The sequence below is a fragment of the Danio rerio genome, chromosome 7 (genome assembly GCF_049306965.1).
Source record: "Danio rerio strain Tuebingen ecotype United States chromosome 7, GRCz12tu, whole genome shotgun sequence".
In the NCBI taxonomy this organism is placed as follows: domain Eukaryota; kingdom Metazoa; phylum Chordata; class Actinopteri; order Cypriniformes; family Danionidae; genus Danio; species Danio rerio.
This window is the reverse complement of record NC_133182.1, coordinates 16,150,001-16,171,232: the sequence shown is the minus strand read 5'-3', so window position 1 is coordinate 16,171,232 and position 21,232 is coordinate 16,150,001. Positions and strand designations below refer to the sequence as shown.

Here is a 21,232-nt window from a genome sequence, read left to right as displayed (position 1 = left end):
TTTGACCACTGAAAGTAGCAAGTTGTATGGGTTTGGCTAAAAATATTTTTATTTAGGGATTAGGTGAGCGTTATGCTACCAACCTATCTAAATATTAGTTAATCCTGCATCCTCTGACTATTTTTAGAGTGCCGACATATTGTCCGTGAGAAGAAGCGCAAACTCGGGATGTGGAACTCTGAGAAATGTTGGTCCCTAATGAACGTACAATTTAGAATATCGGACCCCAGAAAATATCAAAACTCTAAATTAAATCATAAATGATGAATGTGATCCGTTCTTACAATTAGAAATACAATCTAAATTTTAGGATCATTTAAATTGGAGTCAGATTGAATTCGGAGCTAAAAAAACGAATATAAATTAATTCTAATAAATAATAAAATTCTTTTCAGAAGCACTAGAAAAGGCTTTCATGCATTAAACCTTCGACGATGCTGTTCGTTTCGTCATTGGGCTAATAGATGGACTCCTACATCATCATATTATGGAAGTTAATATAGATATTTTGGAAGTTAATGGGTGCTAGCAACTAACATTCTCTAAAATATCTTATTTTCAACAAAAGAAAGAAAATTAACGGTTAAAATTACGGATTTTGAGTTACTTGCAAATACACATAGTATGTTAAATGATAATGGACTGTTATTAGTTTACATTGTTACACTTTATTAAATTGTAAGCATTTTTTCTTTGTTCACCCATAAAATTCATTTAATTTTACATTGCAAATGTTGCTTGTTTTTTTAACAATCAGAAAATCAGCCAGAATGAAATGCTTTGGGTCATTTGAGAGCGGATTTGCTTGTTGAATTCATTAACATAAATATATTTTCAACCCAAAAATAGGTAGGTTCAGTATGGATGGTACAAAGTGCTGGATTTTTGTAATTAAATTGATACATTTCTTAGATTAAATAATAAAAAAATAAATATGTTGTAAATATAAATCACATGATATAAATATATTGTGCTATCTGTTAAATTATCTTAAAAGGTTTGTATAATTTGTGCAGGGTATTTTATGTTTACAGCAGATTAAATCACAGCATCTGAGTGTAGCCGGCCAGGGGTCCGTTCTTCGTAGCTCCCTTAAATGATCTAAGATGATTTGGCAAATCCTGGATCTTTTATTCTTGATAACTGATCTCTGGCTAATTTGGTTCTTCAAACAAGTTCGCGAATCAGATTAGAATGTCTGGATGAACTGATCTGAGATCGCTGCGTGTGTTGTGAAGGACAGATCTATCGATCCTCGAAATCATGATCAGCAATGCAACGATTGGCTGACGGCACAGCAGCGTAATGACATCATCTGATTAATATTAAATTATCCATGTGAGCAAAATTACATCAAATTAGCAGTAAACGGCTTGTTAAATATGACACGCAATAACCTTCCACATTTGTTGTGAGATGCAGGCTTTACACTTTCATGAGTCAAGAGTATTCATCATGTATGCATATCAATGTATTTAGTTCTACATATTTAAAAGATTTTCTTTATTATAGTAGCCGTTTTTTTATCGGTGTAAAAAATAACTGGATGTTTACAAAAGCATTTTGATATTGGTAAAGGAGTCTGCAACTTTGGTGAAGTAATCACTGCCATATTAACTGTCAAAACATATTTATGACTGTATTAATGTATTTCTTTTAAAAAGGTCCCATATTGTGCATTTCTATTATCATACACAATTTGTACTAAAGCGATCTAAAAAGTTCATATCAATAAGTTTTCTCTTTGCACCACCAGGTGGCAGTCTTTGTACTTTCATTTCGAGGGTGCAGATTGCATAAGTTTTATTAATATATATAACTTTATTTATTTTATTAATTACTATAACTTATATATATATATATATATATATATATATATATATATATATATATATATATATATATATATATATATATATAGTTTAGAAATATTTACTATTTTTCCAAGTGTATATAACTATTACTGTAAGAAAATATCAGAATTCGGTACATACTTTATGTTTTATCTTTGCTTGAACTGACCTGATCTAATCCTGTTTATAGGAATTGAACCTGATCCCGATCAGGTTTGAGCTAGCAGAACTGTTGCTATGACAACAACACTCGGATCAGCTTTGAAGAACGAAACGATCCTGGATCGTGTCAAATCATCAATATCCAAATCCAGCTAACTGAGTAATCCACGTACGAAGAACGGACCCCAGGACATATAGACCAATTACCATGTTTGTAAACATTCAGGATGCGTGTGCAGGGAGGTGGCAGAAAAAAAACGGGAGCGCTAGCATTTACAGCGAGGGAATGACATCCGATGCAGTACAGTTTGTTGTTGTCTTAGAAATAAGATATATTGATTACACATTATATACATTATTTACATCATGCTTACAGCGTATTATAACCAGTGATAAGCACAGTGATTCGGCAAAATTAACATTAAAGTGAGCGGCGTTCGTCTGACAGGTCCATTTGCAATAGCACCCTCCCATGAATATTGAAATAGACGAAAGGACCAAGCATCCAGGCCGAAATATACATATATACATATATAATTAGTCTGTATATACATATGTAATTAGTCTGTTGTCTCTGCTTGTTGCTGGCTGTATGTGGGCGGAGTAATACACAGAGGTGAAGGGTGAAGAGGCCTTTGTGTGATGTCACTGGCAAAATATTGCATGGCTAAAAGCCAATCAGATTCAAGAACTGGACAGAACTGTTGTATAAATTTAAATAATTGTATCGCTCGCGTGCACACAACCTGCTTAGCTAAACAGACGACAGAAATGAGGCGTGAGGAGCAAGTCTTTTAAATGCTTGCAAGTTCCATCATGGACATAGAGCAACATTCAATATTATTATTATTTTTTTTGTATAGAGGTAAAGTTGGTTTTAAATTTGGATATTCAGACATTTTCCTTAAAAAAATAATTTCAGAAAAGTATTCTTTGCTAATTCTAAAAAGGGAAATCATATTAGCAGCAAATGACTATCAAAGTACAACATTGTTCACAGTGCATTAGATAGTGTTTATGCTGTTTAGAAGTCATACTTGCATGCTAATTCCGATTGAATATTGAAAGTAACATGGTAAACAATATAGAGACTTCTAAATGAACGAATGTGCAAATATAAAACCAACTTTATCTCTATTTTTTTGTCACAAAATACAGCGAAAAGCAGCCCATAGAGTCTCATATGCTATACATTTTATAGAGCAGTGTAAATATTGCATTTATGACAGCATTTAACACAAACAAATATGTTCAGATGAAGAAAAAACGATAAAAAAATCACTTGATCATGTTAAAATGTCAGTTAATATGTCTGTATTTCTACACATTTATTTACACGTTTGCCTTACTGAGAGCAGAAAAGAGACAGGCTGCACTCTGGTAAGCTGTATCTTCATAATATCGTTCCATTAAAAACGATAAAAGGTTCTCTCGACAGCCTTTACAAGTGAAGCCATTATCTACACACAATATCAAATCCCAATTAGAAAAAAACACTACAAACTATAAAATACTATTTATAAAAATGTTTAACAGACAAATCCAAATGCCCAACACAAGTGAGCTGCACTCTAGACCAGTTCAGCTTGATGATGTATAATGTCTCTGACACCGCCTGTAGTCCCATTTAGCAACTTCATAGCAACCGTCTTTTTAAAGAAGCGTAACCGATTTAAAAATTCAAGAGTGTGCTGTAACTGATGTGTTTTATGTTGTAGAACAAGACATGAAAGCATCTTAAGTTTGTGTTAGCCACAAACCTTATTTAAGCTATTTGAACTGAAACCCCATGCAAAAAAACATGTTGACTTTGGGAGGAGGAAACCGGAACTGCTAAAATGCTAACTCGCTTCCGGGTTTTTGCATACAAATTGATGTCATAGTTCCTTCACTATATAGCCTACCATGTTTGTTTTCTGGATGAGTATATTTTTATAGTAGCGCCCTCTGCTAAGAAATCGGCGCTAAAGCGATATGCAGCAACCTAAAACTTTTAAATCAACTTTAAACGGAATATTTATTAAATATTTGAGCTATAGAAAGATGTATGTGAACCATCTGGAAATCCCTCAGGTACGTGACTGACCAACATGTTTGTCCGAGTCAGCAAGAAGCTTGGTTTAAAAATAAAACAAGCTGGACATAACCAGTGCCAGACATAACCCTAATATATATATATATATATATATATATATATATATATATATATATATATATATATATATATATATATATATATATATATATATTAGCAACATCAGACAAGCACTGCTGGAAGTCGTGTGATATGCCTTAGTGTCCCACTAGTGATGATATACAGCCACATCACATTACTACTAATGTGATATTGCGGTAACACAACAGTTTGATGGCATAATTGTGTATATAAAAAAGATAATCTAACACAAAGAGTCAAAAAACTAGCAGCAAGTGCAGCACACAGGCTAATCCAGTGCAAATCCCTGCAAATATTTAATTATTAATATTTAAACCTCAATTAAATACAATATGAGGATGTTGATTGTCATTTTTATTCAAGTAGCTGAACATTAAACAAACACATATCACTATATCACCTCTATCAGGATAAAAAGGAAAGAAAGCGTGAAAATAAAACATGTGAAAAAATGACAAGGACAGTATTTGAGTTTTGCATTCAGTTTATTTAACATTGAACAAAAACAAGGAAAGTCAGCCCCCAGCCCTTTATAACACTTTATACAGTCCGTCACCCCCACACTGCAACAAAACAGTCTGTGCTTTAGCATGTAATGCTGACTTCACATAACACCCAACATACTCCTCTTCCTCCTTCAATATCTCCTCCCAGTCCTTCTTGATCTTCTCGTCCTCTTTGTTCATCCACTCTAAATTCATTCTCTTACTTTTCCATCTCCTCCTCTGTCTTTCCTTCTTTGACCTCTTTTTCACAACCTTTTTCTTCTTCCCCTCCTTTATCGTCTCCTCCTGTTTCTTTCCATGACTTCTCCCCCTCCTCCGTCTTTTGTTCTTCCACTTATCTTCCTGAATTTTCTTGTCCTCCTCCTCACTCATCTCCTCCTCCTCTTCCTCAATTATATTCTCCTCCTCCTGTATTATCTCCTCTTTCATTATCCTCCTCCTCCTTCTCTTCTTGATTTTCACCTCCTCCATCTCCTCTTCCTCTGTCTGCACCATCTTCTCCTCCACCTTAATTCTCTCCATTTCCTCCTCCTCTTTTATTGTCTCTTTCTCTTTCACAGTTTTTTCCTTCATCTTTCTTTCCTCCTCTTCTTTCAAGTTTTCCTCTTCCTCCTTCATGATGTCTTCTTCATTATCTGTTAAAATAGAAATGATTGCAGTTTACACATTCAGAGGATGTTAAATTCCAGACGAGGAGAAAATAACAATTTAGAATAACAATTTTATTAATAACATTAGTGACAAATTGATATATATATAGACGTATATATGTTGATTTACCATCAGAACTTTGTTCTGTTGACATGGGGAGTGTTTTTTGCTCCTCCTCCAAGTTTTCTCCCTGATTTTTGTCCTCCTCCTCCTCCACCATTATACTCTCCTCCACATCTGTTAAAAGAGAAATGATTGCAGTTTACACATTGTCCACAGTCATTTTCATGCAGACATTAAACTCTAAGACCAGGTAATGAAGTACAGTTTATTTAAAGCATTACAGTCTAAAATGTATCTAGAAGTAAATATGAGTTTTCATCATCATAGCATGTTTCTGTTGAATTACCCAGAGAGAGGCAGAACATTGATTTGAAGAAGGAAGCAATCCGGCTTCTTTTCTTTTTCCTCTCCTCCTTCTTTTTCTTCTCCTTCTCCTCCTTCTTCTTCTTTTTCTCCTCCTTCTTTTTCTTCTCCTCCTCCCTCTCCTTCTTTCTCTCCTCCTCCAGACCTAAATGAGAAATTCAAGAGTTCACACTTAGATATTGCTTGATAATAATAGCAAGTTTGGCATGCTGTCCCAGGAGAGAACCTTAAAATTACTTTAAAAAAAAAACTTAAAATTAATAATAGTTATTTTAAAGTTGTTCTACACTGCATGGTTAAAAATATCACCTGACATTGATAGGCCGCACATGAGTTAGTAACCACAGCAAAAAATGTACTTCTGTCTAAAACATTACCTGTTAAAAATAAGTTTTTATGATAAACAGTACTTTCATTCCCGCTCTCCACTCATTATTTACTCACCCTCAGGTGTTTCCTTCATAGTTTTCTTTCTTCTAAACAGAAAGCAAGACATTTTTGATGAAAAATCGCTGTTTGATGAAACTGAAATATCGACCGCCACTATCACAAACCAACAAAAGATTCTCTGAGCTGCACAGCCAAAAGTATTCCACTGGAACGCGTTCTAAATGACGTTCTACACATCATACTGTAACTATGGTAACAAGACACCGCAAACGCCTCGTAAATGAGTGAGAATGATAGCAAATGATATGAAAGCAAACATGGTTGCTGAACAAATATTAACGAAATAAAGCGGTTTTAAGTGTTATTTGGATGATTTACAGTTCAGTGTTTGGACTGTCAGCAGTGAATATTTAAACACACTGAACTGAAATGAACCAATTTAAACTGAAATTAAACTCTGAAAACTGAACTCTTCTTCTATGTAAACCTGCTTTGACATAATATACTTTGTAAAAGCGCTATACAAATAAAGATTAATTGAATTATATATATATATATATATATATATATATATATATATATATATATATATATATATATATATATATATATATATATATATATATATATATAAWTAATTTATTATTTATTTATTTATTTAGAAATTGACATCCCTTGGCCCTGAAGTGCCACGGTCCTGCAGATTTTAGCTTCATCTTTCCTATATATGGACGTATTAAATAATACCTGAATTAGGTGTGTTTAACTGGAATTTGCGTTAAACTTTTCAGGTCCCCTTTGGACCGCTTGGCACCCCTGGCATAGACTGAAGCCCAATGTTGTGCTTAGAAAATACATATTCAAAAATGTCCACTCTCTTGATATGATGGATAACTAATTGTAGGCAAAGTGGCAAACTAATTCAACAGGCAAACGGCAGAAACAGGGTAAAACCGTTCAATATGTGATTCCTCTTTTTCACCAGTAGAGGAGACTGTTGATCTGTTGGCCAATACTGGACACAATCAGTCCCACTTACAGTAGCCTAATGTCCACAGATCTGAGCTTTATTGTCATTGTATTAGACTTGCCAAATTAAAGAAAGATACATGTCTAGTTTATAGAGTTGACCCTTGTATCTTCTGTTATGTGACAGGGCTATTGAAACCTTGATTTTGATTAGCTGGTGTAATTATTCTATAATTATTTTTAGGGAAAATAAAACTGGGATCCTACACCGATTCCAATGTTAATTTTAAACACTTTTCAAGCGCTTAAAAAACATTTATGTGAGAAAAACATTTTCTAGGCATTTTTTTAAAGCCGATGTGAATCATGGAACTGTTTACGATTGTTAAACAAGTCCTAATGGTACAACATGATCTGTGACATTAAGCAGCCCCTTTCTGGTCAGGTCAGACTGTAGTTCCCATGTGTTCTGAGTCACACAATTCCTCCTTGAATTTTATATGCACACATTTATTACAGCTGTAATGCCAGTATAAAGAATGAACATTTTTAATACACAAATTCCAGAAAGATATTATAATTAAAATACTCTGTATAGAAGCCTCTTGTAAACCATAAATGACTCACCACAATGAATTGATTTGAGTCTCTAAACCAGAGTTTTTCTAGATTCATTCATTCATTTTCTTGTCGGCTTAGTCCCTTTATTAATCTGGGGTCGCCACAGCAGAATGAACCGCCAACTTATCAAGCAAGTTTTTACGCAGCGGATGCCCTTCCAGCCACAACCCATCTCTGGGAAACATCCACACACACACACTTATACACTACGGACAATTTAGCCTACCCAATTCACCTGTACCGCATGTCTTTGGACTGTGGGGGAAACCAGAGCACTCGGAGGAAACCCACGCGAAGGCAGGGAGAACATGCAAACTCCACACAGAAACGGCAACTGAGCCGAGGTTCGAACCAGCGACCCAGCGACCTTCTTGCTGTGAGGCGACAGCACTACCTACTGCACCACTGCCTTGCCCCTTTTTCTAGATTTAGATTTTTTATTTTTAAGACATTATCTCCATCTTTGTGCAAAGATAAAAAGGTAAAGTAACATTAAAAACAACTTTAATGATCTGTAAGCAACTCACAATAATTAGATTTGCCTAATACGTTCAATAATTAGTACATAATCAAAAATAAGAAATGTGATTGCTTTGCTTGCTCAGTATTATTTGAGCATTATTATTCAGCATTATTATTAAAAAAATATTAAATAAAACTTTGTAAAAAATAATAATTCAGAAGTCGTTTAAAATAAAGTTCAGTTAATTACAGGAATCCAATAAATATTTAATGATACATTTCTTTGTATGGAGTTTTATCCAAAGCATGATGAATGTGACTATGGCAGTGTTTTCTTACAGTGGTAGTTGCAGGCTACATATGGCTATAAAATATCTTGGTTTTAAATAATTATTAAATTAGACATTCTTTAATGTGTGAACACATACATTTTATAAATTATAAAACAGATGGTATAGTATATGTCCTCATTATTCGACAAACAGCAGCTGCATACAGCACTGTATATATTCCTTTCAGATGAATATGTCTTTAAATGCTCCACTTACGTAATTTATACATGTATTGAATAATATTTCATTGTAGACTGATGTATGTGGTGTAGTTGGAGTATTTAAACCAAGAATAAAAAAATAAATATATTTCCTTGTCTTTAATCTGCTCAAGCTGTGTAACTTCCTGTAACTCATATAACTTCCTGTAACTTACACACAAAGCAAATACAGCCCGAACACGTTCTAAACGGTCCATGGATCCATTTTTACATACACATTACTGCAAGTAAAATACGGTAACTTACCTAGAAATGAATATCACATCTTTAAAAAGCCTCAGCACATATTGGTATTTTATTATTTGGTTGTTTTTAAAAGCATTAAACACATTAAAGTCTACTGAGAACCATTTTGTCTGAAACACATCAGACTTTGACCCTGTATCAGGTGTATTTAGGCTTTGTTTTAAGGAGATTAAATTAAAGCATATTTAATATCATTATGAATATGAATTCTTACTATTTTCAGAACAACATAGTATTGTAATACACAAACTCAAAGTTCACTGTTTTTTGTTGTTGTTGTTATAAAATTAATTATAATCATGGATTGTTGGAGTCCTAACTCTTTGAAGCAAGCTCAGTACAACAGCACAATAGCTAGTAAAGCTTGAATAGTCTCCATATTGTGTACAAAACCTCAAATTAAAGTAATACTCACATTTATTCCACTGTTTTGTGTTCTGTAATTTTATTAAATTGTTTTGTCAGCTTACTGTATACCACAAACACACATACACATTATACACAATCTCACCAACTGAGATGTCTACAGTTTAGACTTAATAGCAACCTATAGTTACACATTAAATACACAAGCATCCATGTTGCAAGTACAACATGCTACACAGGTTATTGCAGGGGTGGGGAAACTCTGTCCTGGAGGGCCTATGTCCTGCAGAGTTTAACTGGGTTATTGCATGTGAAAAAAAGTCTTTATAAATCAATAATTTGCCCCTGTAATAGTAATATCCCCACTGTTGTTCACTTGAGTTGGAATCATCAAAGCATTGTACAGTTTGCGTAATTCACTAAAAATTGTAAGGAAAGACCCAGGATTTTATTATTTCAGTCACGTGTGAATATTTTGCGTAATAATGTACAGGACACTGTCAAACTGCAAATAATCACATTCTATGTTATCTAGAATTTAATAAGTAGAATTAAAAATATAAAAGTACCGACCTTCTGTGGTTTCTCTCTTACAGACAGATGGACAGCTGGAGCAGCATAAGCCCATTCACTCTCATTCCTTTGATAAGTGTACGTCACTGTTCATTTGTCACATTTATTTTATTATATTATGACATAATACTTTTTTTTTTTAAGTTTTTGTTTTTAATTGTAAATATTAATTTTGATTTTTTAAATTGCTCATAGGATGAGCAGATAGTGGTAAATGAATGTTAAATTATAATAAATTTAAATGGCAATGTAAAAGTTCCTTAGACCCTTTAAAATACCTTAAAAGTTTTCAAGGGTTTGATTGTACTTTACATGTGCATGACCGTCGGTATACCACCAGCAGAAGTTCTGTCTGTTAATGATGAAAACTATAAAATAGTTTTAAATAAATAAATAAAAAAACTAAAAGGCCAACAAAAAATATATTTTACCTAAATAAATAACAGATTAACAAAACCAAACAAACAACACCAACAACATGTAAGCTATCTACCTTATCTGCTTGTCTTACAACCCCAAATCAGACAAAAGTTGGAAATGTATGTATAACGCAATTAAAAAACATAGTGATTTCTTAATTTACTTTGACTTGTATTTCATTACAGACATTACAACATACATTATTTAATGTGTCCCTTATGATTTTCTTCCCCAAAATAAACACATATTCCAATTTTGTTTTTTTGAACACATTTTAGTTGGAACAGGATAGAGCTTTTAACACTTTGTAATGTTGCTATTCTTTGTGTTTCAGGTGTAATTTTGTCCCATTCTTCCTGCAAATAAGTCTTTAAGGTAGGCAACAGTACAGAGTATTTGTTGTCGTATTTTGGGCTTCAAAATATGTCACATTCTCTATTGGAGACAGGTCGGAACTGCCGGCAGGCCAGTCAGGTACCTGCATCCTCTTCCTGTGCAATGGTCACTGTAGCCAATAACAGTCATATCTTTTGAGCTCGTGTACACAATGGGCAATTAGCAGTGTTCAAGAATTCAATCATCAGCATTAAAATGAACTTACTGCTTCTCTCTGGCTTTTTTTTTGTTTGTTTTGTTTTGTTTTGTTTCTACACTGTAAAAAAATACTGGTTGACTTAAATTTTAAGCTGAATCAAATTAACCTTATGGCTCCATTCAACTTGTATTATGTTAACCTGACTTAACACAGCTTGTGTAACTTATAAAATTAAGTCATAACATGATTAACTTAGTTTAATAAGTTACAATGAACTAAAAACATATGCTGTCGGGACTAAATTATCATATAATATTTTTACAGTGTATTAATCATGATTATGTTTTCCTTTGTTTTGCAAATCTAAATCTAAATGTTCACATCATTGAACACTTATTGTTGGCCTTACACTGTAAAAATGATTCATTGCATTTACAAAATAGTTTTAAGGTAAGTGGTTGCTAACAATTTATATGGGCTGAATTAAAACAAACATATTACATTTAGTAATGTCCAACTTAAATACTTTGTTTAAAATTAGCCCTTTTTTTTATAATTTAGTAAAATCAGTGAATTGTTTTTTTCAGTGTGCTTTGAATTGATTATAGACATTCAGATTTGCTTACAGCAAGTAATAAAGACACATAAATAAAATGATAACATCTGGACTTTTTATATAAAAAAATAAACCCTAAAATCTATTTAATTAATGACAGACGAGTTAACAATAGCTTGGCTTCAGGACTGAACTGTTTGGTATCCAAGCACAAATAATTACACTCACCGGCCACTTTATTAGGTACACCTGTCCAACTGCTCGTTAACACAAACATTTCTAATGCAGTCTGGCTGCAACTCAATGCATTTAGGCATGTAGACATGGTCAAGACGATCTTTTGCAGTTCAAACCGAGCATCATAATGGGGGAGAAAGGAAATTTAAGCGACTTTGAATGTGGCATGGTTGTTGATGTTAGATGGGCTGGTCAAAGTATTTCAGAAACTGCTGATCTACTGGGATTTTATGCACGATTATCTCTAGGGTTTACAGAAAATGGTCTGAAAAAGAGGAAATATCCAGTGAGCGGCAGTTCTATGGGCGCAAATGCCTTGTTGATGCCAGAGGTCAGAGGAGAATGGCCAGACTGGTTTGAGCTAATAGAAAGGCAACAGTAACTCAAAAAAACACTTGTTACAACCAAGATATGCAAAAGAGCATCTCTGAATGCACAACACATCTTGTGGCGGATGGGCTACAGCAGCAGAAGACCACACCAGGTGCCACTCTTGTGAGCTAAAAACAGGAAATTGAGGCTACAATTGCCACAGGCTCACTAAAATTGAACAATAGAAGATTGGAAAAGCGTTGCCTGGTCTGATGAGTCTCGATTTGTGCTGCAACATTCGAAAGGTAGGTTCAGAATTTGGCATCAACAACATGAAAGCATGGATCTATTCTGCCTTGTATTAATGGTTTATGTTGTTGTTGGTGGTATAATGGTGTGGGGGATATTTTATTGGCACACTTTGGGCTCAGTACCAATTGAGCATCATGTCAACGCCACAGCCTACCTGAGTATTGTTGCTGACCATGTCCATCCTTTTATGACCACAGTGTACTCATCTTCTGATAGCTACTTCCAGCAGGATAACACGCCATGTCATAAATCACGAATAATCTCATACTGATTGCTTGAACATGACAATGAGTTCACTGTACTTGAATGGCCTCCAAAGTCACCAGATGTCAATACAATAGAGCACCTTTGGGATGTGTTGGAAAGGAAGATTCACATCATGGTTTTGCAGCTGACAAATCTGCAGCAACTGCTTGATGCTATCATGTCAATATGGGCCAAAATCTGAGAAGTATTTCCAGTACCTTGTTGAATCTATGCCACGAAGGATTAAGGCAGTTCTGAAGGCAAAAGGGGGGGCAACCCGGTACTAGTAAGGTGTACCTAATAAAGTGGCCGGTGAGTGTATATGTGTTTAACATTTTACAAAGAAGAAGTCTATTAAGTAAGGTTCAAATTCATGCAAGGCTAATAAAACAATACCAAATAAAAGTTCAATATTTGTCATTCAGTACCTAAACCGGCAATATCTCCAAATTTAATACTAAATTTAGTCGAAAACAAACACCACTGCTACATATTTCTTGCTCTCCATACATTAAGTGCGTTTTAGAAGTACTGTCATCTAAACCTCAGTCTCTGTGTCATCCTTTCTGGCTATTGACAAACAAGAAGTGTGTGTGTGTCCTGCCTGAGGCTCTCTATGTCTTACACACACACAAAGTGAAATATCCTATGACAGGAGGGATGGCTCTGTCTCTGTGGGCTACACAGAAGGTCCAGCCATGCTGACACTGAGTGAGAGCGACAGACAAATCTCTAACAGACTGTTCCTGACAGAAGAATTATTGTTATACAGCTGCGTTACAACAGCCAAATGTGGGGGTGTGTGGTCCTGGTATTCATAACATTGTGGGGACCAAATGTGTATGCAGTCTTTACAGTATTATATCTATGGGAAGTCCCTATAAAACCCAACGGGTTCAGGCTTGTAGCCAGGGTGGTGGTTCGAAAATCCTAACCCCCATCGACAAAGGTCCAGAATTTTTGCCATACATGAGCTCATTTGTCCATTTTTTGACTGCTTTTCCATCATGAATTGTGAAAATAACCCATTAAATAGGCTTTAAGACCAAGTGAAATCCTCTGTTGGCTGTCGTGGCTTCAGCTTAACAATTTTGGCAAACAATTATTTTTCAGGAGTCCAACAATAAGTCGTGAAAGAAAACGTACAATCTGACAAAAGTCATCTTTCAATATTGACCTACTGTATTGTTGTAGAAAAAAATATTTTACAAATAACTTTTATTCCAAATCTTAGACCTTATTCGTGAAACAAAAAAAAAATTATCAAGAATGGTGTAAAGCGCCAAAGGTGGTACATATTACAATTAATTTTAATACTAATCAGGCTATTGTTATCCATTAATATTCAATTAAACTTTTTTACAGGAGAAAAATCTAGAAAAACAGTGAAGCTCTATATTATTGCTTATTTATTTGTTAATTCAAATAGCCAAATTCTAACTTGAATAACTTGAGGAAAGTCGAATGTGCTCGCCAGACTGTTATTTGCCTAAAAATGAATTTAAGCTACAGTTTTTAATGTAAAGAAATTAACAAATCTTTTTTCCCACATGATAAATCATGTAATAAATTAGTATTTAAAGCATGTTTTTCCACAACTTTTAAAGAAATGTTTAGGTACATCAAAAGGTTTGGATTTAATGACCATCCGACAAGCTATTTAAATAAAAATAGTGCTTAAAATGAAGTTTCACAAACTAATTTTGAGAGAAGCACATGATATGATTGACTGCAGCTGGCCACTCATCTACACTCATTAGCTAGCCAATCATTTTCATCCAAACTCACTATAAGTAACCTAGCTAAGAACTGCTCCCTAATCTTCATTTTCCCGAAGAAACCCCCCATCCACCCCTTCTCCTCCTTTCCTCTTTTGCCGAGGGGAGCTCTCGAGAACACCTGACCTCGTACTCCCCTCACATGCTCTATGGACCTGGCGGGAGCCCTGGGCTCAACTCTATCTGAGCTCAGGGTTCTCTCCCGGGACAGCATGCCAAACCTGCTAACTTGCTAACAATTTGTCAAACAGTATCTAAGTGTGAACTCTTGAAATGTCATTTAACTGCAGTATTTAAACTTCAAAAATAAATACAAAATGAGGCAAATAACTGCAAAAAGGTTCACTTTTTAAGGAAAAACAACCACCCCTTTCATCAGGCTGGCTACGGGCATGGTGTTTGTGTGTGCTTACTTTTTTTTATGTGGTTTACGAGGATGCCCTATGAAATCATAATTCACAATCATACTTAACAGTTCTTTTGTATTTAAGAATTTGGGCGTCATGGTGGCTCAGTGGTTAGCACTGTCACCTCACAGGTAGAAGATCACTGGTTCGAGTCCCTGTAATTCTGAGTAATACTGTAATTTTTACAGCACCTTTTTACATTGTGGGTACGGCATTTTAAATGTGCAAAAACACTGTTTCCATGAAGAAATTATTATTAATAAAAATAATTAAAAGTGTGTGAAATAGAGTGTAGGGGCGACACAGTGGCTCAGTGGTTTGATCTGTCGCCTCACAGCAAGAAGGTCACTGGTTCGAGTTCCGGCTGGCTCAGATGCATTTCTGTGTGGAGATGCCTTCTCCGGGTGCTCTGGTTTCCCCCACAGTACAAACAACTGCGCTATTGGTGAATTGAATAAACTAAACTGGCTGTATGAGTGTGTATGGATGTCTCCCAGTACTGAATTGCAGAAGGGCATCCACTGTGTAAAACATATGCTGGATAAGTTTCAGTTCATTCCGTTGTGGCGACCCCTGATGAATAAAGAAATTAAGCTAAAGGAAAATGAATGACTTAAAAAATCTACTGTAAAATTGTCATAATCAGTAATGTACCTTAACTAATATATACCCAAGGACAGGTGTGGTGAAGAAGATAATCAGATGTTTGACTGAACATTTTGTCCTGTTTTTAATTGACGTTTATGAATGGCGTCCAGGTGGACACCCTGAGAGTTTCTGGCTGGAGGAAATGCCACTGAGCATGTGTCGTGTGCTTCACTGCTTTCTGCTGGATTCCTGATGGGTGCCGTGGATTGGGAAATGCACATTTTGCACTTTTGTCTTTGTTCATTGCTGTAAATGCTTTATATCACTGCACACATCATAAGCTAATGTGCCACCTTCACACGACTCATTTAGGCTGATTTCTCTAATAATCCCCTCAATGCCATGTTGGGTATTTTCTATCTAAATCTCATGTATTAATTTTTTTGAAATTTGTTCAGACCTGCAGATTTATTGATATGCTTACACCAGATTGCCAACTGCAGGATGTGTACACCCCTGGCAAATCTTTAAATCTTTTAAATTCATATTTTTAGCTATACAATATTATATTACATCAGATTAGTCAGGACTTTGCATGTTCTCCCTGCCTTCGCGTGGGTTTCTTCTCTGGGTGCTCCGGTTTCCCCCACAGTCCAAAGACATGTGGTACAGGTGCATTGGGTAGGCTAAATTGTCCGTAGTGTATGAGTGTGTGTGTGTGTATGTGTGTGTGGATGTTTCCCAGAGATGGGTTGCGGCTGGAAGGGCATCCGCTGTGTAAAAAACTTGCTGGATAAGTTGGCGGTTCATTCCGCTGTGGCGACCCCGGATTAATAAAGGGACTAAGCCAACAAGAAAATGAATGAATGAATCAGATTTGTCAGCACTGAAGCCAAATCTGGAGCTTATCCAGCAATATAACTTACGATAACTGTACAAAAACGAATACACCCAAATGTTGATGTTATAGAAAAATTATTAAATACAAATTTTAAAAAGAGGAAAAATCAAGAGAAGCAAACTTTTTTTAAAAAATGTGTTGAAATTGTGTATGTTGTAATTGCTTTTGCAATATTTTTCTTGAATTTAATTGTTTTGTCCTTCATTTTCTAAATATATTTGATGACTAAAATATTATTTGATTAAATATATCTGTTTAATAAATCTGTTTTGTTTAAATGCATCAAAATACATTGCCTATACTCACTGAGAAATAGATAAAAATATTCATTTTCAAAATGGGGTGTACTCAATTATGCTGAGCACTGTATATTTCTCACCTTGACCAAATGTCCCCACAAGTATAGCAGGACATTTTTAATTCCTCATGAGGAATCCCACAGAATTAAGAATTTTAAAATTGTACAAATGCAGATTACTTCCTGTGATAGTTGGGTTTAGGGGTTGTGGTATAAGGGGAGAAGAGTTTGTGCAATATGGAAATCATTAGGTCTATGGAAAGACCCACATATAGTAGTTGTGCGTGTGTTTGTATGTGTGTGTGATTACATATTGCAGATTCCCTGCATACCCTGAAGAATACCCCTGTGCACCAGTATATTTGGCACAACTATGCAAAATAATGACAGCTGGGAACAGACAGGGGAATTTGAAAAAAAAAAAAGTCTCATTGAATAATACAAGGGATCGGTTAATCCAGCTTGCGCACATTAGAATTTACAATATATCTTAAGTACATTATTTAAATTTTGGGGAAAAAACTAAATGAATTTTTATTCTGGATTTATTAGGTTTGGGTCTGAGTAAAAAACAGTTCTAAAAACATTTCTTCCAAATTTCAATTGCAAATACTGTCATGCTCTAAATGATATTTTTATTTTAAATTTGTAATCAAATGTATTATTTGTAATGTAGTGTACAAAATAAAAAAAAAACTTAAATGATTTCTTAATATAAACTTTGGTAAATTGTTTTATATGTTTTTTTCATCTTAATTGCAAAATTGATTAGCAGTTTTTATATATGAGTGAACATAATTTTACACATTTTATTTTTTCAGTGTAACAACTTTGGCTGCAAATTAAAGCAATAAATATAACTATAAAATATCAATATAACTAAAAACATAACTTTAAAATCATTATCACATCTTTTTATATATATATATATATATATATTTATTTATTTATTTATTTGGGAAGCATTTTACAAGCAAAGCTAGAACACAGTTGTAAGAAACAAGTGAACATAATTTTACACCTTTAATTTTTTTCAATGACATGACTTGACTGACTACAAAGTAAAACAAAAAATATATTACTAAATATATAAACATAATTATAAAAATAGAAAACTAAATACCACATTATTACATCATTTTTTATTTTTTTTACTTTTGAAAGCACTTCACAGTTATCAAAACACAGCCAGAACACAGAGTTTCACAATGCACATGTTTTAATACAGTCTTTTTATTAGGCAGATGATGGTGACTGTGGGATGTAGATATAGTGTAACAACTTGACCACGACGACTGAGTTTGAGTCTGGTGAAGAAGGGTTCCAAAAAGCAGGTAAGACAAAAACAGAAGCAAAAAAATAAAATAAACAAGCAGGTAACATGGTGAGAACGTACAATCTGAAAACATAAAAAACAGGCATGGGCTTTTCTTTTTCTGGATTGCTTTTTAAAACTACCAGTTGGGAGTAGGGAAATGGGTGGCCGGGTCAATCTGTGATTTTGAAAACAGGATTGGTCGGGTTTAGGGAAGGAGGAGGGTGGGTCAGTCGATCGGTCAGTCAGTCAGCCAGTCAGCAGCGGTCTCTGGTGGATTTACGTGAGATCAGCAGGCATGAATGACACTCGCAAGAGAAGTTTGAGATCTCAAAAAGCTCAGCAGCTTCTGGTGGATTCGTGAAAACAAAAACGTAGCTACTTGGACTTGGAGTATTTGGCGCTCTCCAGAAATGTATACAGGGGTACATTTTCATAATGTGCCTGGGTTAAAAAAATTACCACCTTGCCACATGTTTTTTTTTTTTTTTTTTTTACTTTGAAAGCACTTTGCAGCTATCAAAACAGCTAAAACAGTTATAAAATACACGTGATCATAATTTTACACAAGTTGTTTTACCACTTGACATGGACTACAAAGTAAATCTAAAAGAAGCTTTAAAAAATACCACATTATCACATCCTTTTTAACATTGGAAGTACTTTACATTTATCAAAACACAGAGTTTTAAAAATACACCGTCAGATTCCCGTATTGACAGTGACAGTGGAATGTAGATACACAGTAGCAGCAGGGAAAGCTCTGGTCTCTCTCTCTCTGTGTGTGTGTGTGTGTGTGTGTGTGTGTGTGTGTGTGTGTGTGTGTGTGTGTGTGTGTGTGTGTGTGTGTGTGTGTGTGTGTGTGTGTGTGTGTGTGTGTGTGTGTGTGTGTGTGTGTGTGTGTGTGACAGCTGGTTCGTGACTCGTGACCTCGCAGGAGAACAGAGGCAGATTGCAGCGGTGTGGTTGCGCAGTGTGGCCGCTGAGAGACTTGGACACAGATGTGCTGCGGGCTGGGACGGCTTGTCACAGGCGGTTAAGGTGACGGCCACTCACACTTCATTATGTCCGTCTCACAGGTCAGTGAGCGACAGCCAGGTCAGTGCGCAGCGCTGGGACGATACGCCCCGGGACATCGCCCTCATACAAAACACCCGACCCCACGGTAAACCCCCGTCACCCCGGCCTGCAATAAAGCTACATATTGTTACGCTCCTCCTAATATCACTGTCACAAACCGTCTGCAGTCACAAAGGCCAAAGGGCTTCAAAAACACAGTGACACACACAAACATGAAAAAAACATGAAGTGAAACAAGTAGTGAAACCCAAACTGCTTTATCCGATTGGGCAACATGCTTAAAAATAATGGCTCCTAAAAAGTGAGAATTTTTTTTAAAAATTTTGAAGAAGAATCAACTTTGTGCATGTATGTTTTTATGCAGATGACATTCATTCATTTATTCTTTACTTATTTTTGAATGGCTTATTTGTACAGCCTACAGTAGGCTGTACATTGAATTGTTGTTTTAAGCTTGTTCCAAGTCTTAAACTTTTAAAAACAAATCTGATTGATTAAATTTTATTTTTTTATTATTTGTAAAATAATTTTCAAGTTTTATTTAGAGAAAATAGAAAAAATGACTGAAGGGAAAAATAGAAATAAAAACAGCGGTTGTAAGGGTTATAAAATCAAGTCATAATATATTTGACATTATCACAAATTGTTTATAATGACATACTCAGACCATTTTTGCCAATACTTGTCGCACTTTTTTTAATTTTTTTTTATCAAATCTTAGGCTAAAGGTCAGTCTCTCCATACAGTGCATTTCCTTTACAATTCCTGTCCATTGAGCCCTTGTTGGGGGATCAGCTTGAAACCATTTTGAAGTTTTGGCTTTTCTGCTATACCAAAAGGATTTAGATAAAGTATTTGTCAATAGTTGGAATTATTTCTGCCATTTTCCCAAGGTATAATGAAATGAATGAGTAGTCCAATTCTTCTCCAGTTACCTTTTTTATTTCAGCCGCTATTTCATACCAGAAGGTCTGTATTTTTGGGCAAGCCCAAAAAGACATAAAAATGGTAAGCCATTGTTTTGATTAGATTTATTTATTTTCGAACAGAAATATCATACATAAAAGATCATTAACAAAAAATAGATTTCAACATGGTCGAAAATGGAGCGGGATGAAGCACAAGCTTATTATTTTCATATCCCATTACCAATACATCATTCGTCTATTACTTAAACGTATTTCTTCTTCGAGACATATTATAACCTTTTGGCATCTTTGACATATTATATGTTTGATTCCATTTGTACCTTTACATTTTGTAACATAGACCCAAAGAAAAAATTACATAGTACTGCAAATAGCCATTAATAAAAATTTCATCATACCTGTCTCATTTGATCCTTTTTCAATCAGCTTCATCATTATATTTCTTTAATATAATGTTGTATTTATACAACGTTTTAAATTGATTATTATCCTGACATTGCGGCCCTACTCACAGTAGGTACAGTTGCCTCGAACCGGGCCAAAGCACGCTTCTCCCCTCTCGTCTCCCCCGACGGCCCGCACTCACACTACAATCGGGCCTCGGCACGCTTACGTCATCGATGCTGCGCTGTTCAGTGAGAAGCACTCTCTCAGCAGCACAGTGGAAATTCTCTAGTTATATCGTTTCAGTCGTTTGATATGCAGTGACATGCAGTCAAATATTTTGCCAAACAGTCCTTAGGGATGCGGTGACACGCAGTCAAATATTTCACCGAACAGATCCGCCACTTTTGATGCTCATAAACAATCATAAAGTCTTCGTGCCTCAGAAATGAGGTCTTCTGAAGGAGCGCAGCTGTCGTGCAGTGAGGGGTTTGCATCTTTAATAAACTACGGCAGTTTAAGTTCATTGAACAATAAGAATGATTAATAAATCCATATGAAATAGTCCCTTAAAGTCACGTCTCGATTTCAGTTTCAAAGCCCAAGTGAACCGCGCTCAGGCCCACCTCTTCCAACCGGGCCAGGGCCGGCCAAGTGAACTGTGCCTTAGCCCGATTAAGCGCACTCACTCTTCTCAAACGATCCGGGAAACGGGCCTGGGCACGGTTCGGATAGCATAGTGTGAGTAGGCCTGTTCTAGACTGTTCCATATTTTCACACCACTGACAGACATACATAAACTTTTTTAAGTTGTCCTTGCTTTTGACCTCTCAAAATTTAGTTCTTCTCTTAGATTATATCCCCCTTTTCTTTCTTCAAAAAAACGTTTGTATGCATTTTAGAAGTAATTTATTAATAGCTAATACAACAACAAGAGCCCAAACTTTTAATACCTGTACGCAATGCAGACAGTTTAGAGT

The 21,232-nt window shown here is 35.2% G+C and overlaps 2 protein-coding genes across 4 annotated transcripts in view; one reads left to right on the top strand and one right to left on the bottom strand.

Annotated features, from left to right (window-relative positions):
* The window catches only part of LOC100535633 (E3 ubiquitin-protein ligase TRIM21), a 33,616-nt gene extending 22,636 nt beyond the window's left edge, over positions 1-10,980 (top strand). The window contains exons 8-9 of one of the 2 annotated variants that reach the window (XM_073908138.1): positions 9,978-10,032; positions 10,709-10,980. In XM_073908138.1, the coding sequence (XP_073764239.1) occupies positions 9,978-10,003 (26 nt within the window). In that variant the 3' untranslated portion in view covers positions 10,004-10,032; positions 10,709-10,980. Of the gene's footprint in view, positions 1-2,043; positions 2,642-9,977; positions 10,033-10,708 lie in introns of those variants that run through there. The other variant, XM_073908137.1, reaches the window with a different exon arrangement.
* On the bottom strand, positions 4,658-6,610 carry LOC137496156 (uncharacterized). 2 transcript variants are annotated; one of them, XM_068222546.2, is made up of 4 exons: positions 6,219-6,610; positions 5,758-5,919; positions 5,478-5,585; positions 4,658-5,332 (listed from the first exon to the last, which is right to left on the bottom strand). In XM_068222546.2, exons 1-4 carry the CDS (start codon positions 6,268-6,270, stop codon positions 4,722-4,724), a joined length of 933 nt encoding a protein of 310 aa, XP_068078647.1. In that variant the 5' UTR covers positions 6,271-6,610; the 3' UTR covers positions 4,658-4,721. The 2 variants fall into 2 exon arrangements, with proteins under 2 accessions (XP_068078647.1, XP_073764240.1); XM_073908139.1 differs by having other exon boundaries at positions 6,152-6,378.
* Positions 10,981-21,232: the final 10,252 nt, after the last annotated feature.

Excerpts from the sequence above, each read along its gene's own strand:
- LOC137496156 (XM_068222546.2), bottom strand. The coding sequence starts at position 6,270 with ATGTCTTGCTTTCTGTTTAGAAGAAAGAAAACTATGAAGGAAACACCT. Across the intron at positions 5,920-6,218 it reads TATGAAGGAAACACCTGAGG|GTCTGGAGGAGGAGAGAAAG; the intron begins GTGAGTAAATAA and ends TTTCTCATTTAG. Across the intron at positions 5,586-5,757 it reads AATGTTCTGCCTCTCTCTGG|ATGTGGAGGAGAGTATAATG; the intron begins GTAATTCAACAG and ends CTCTTTTAACAG.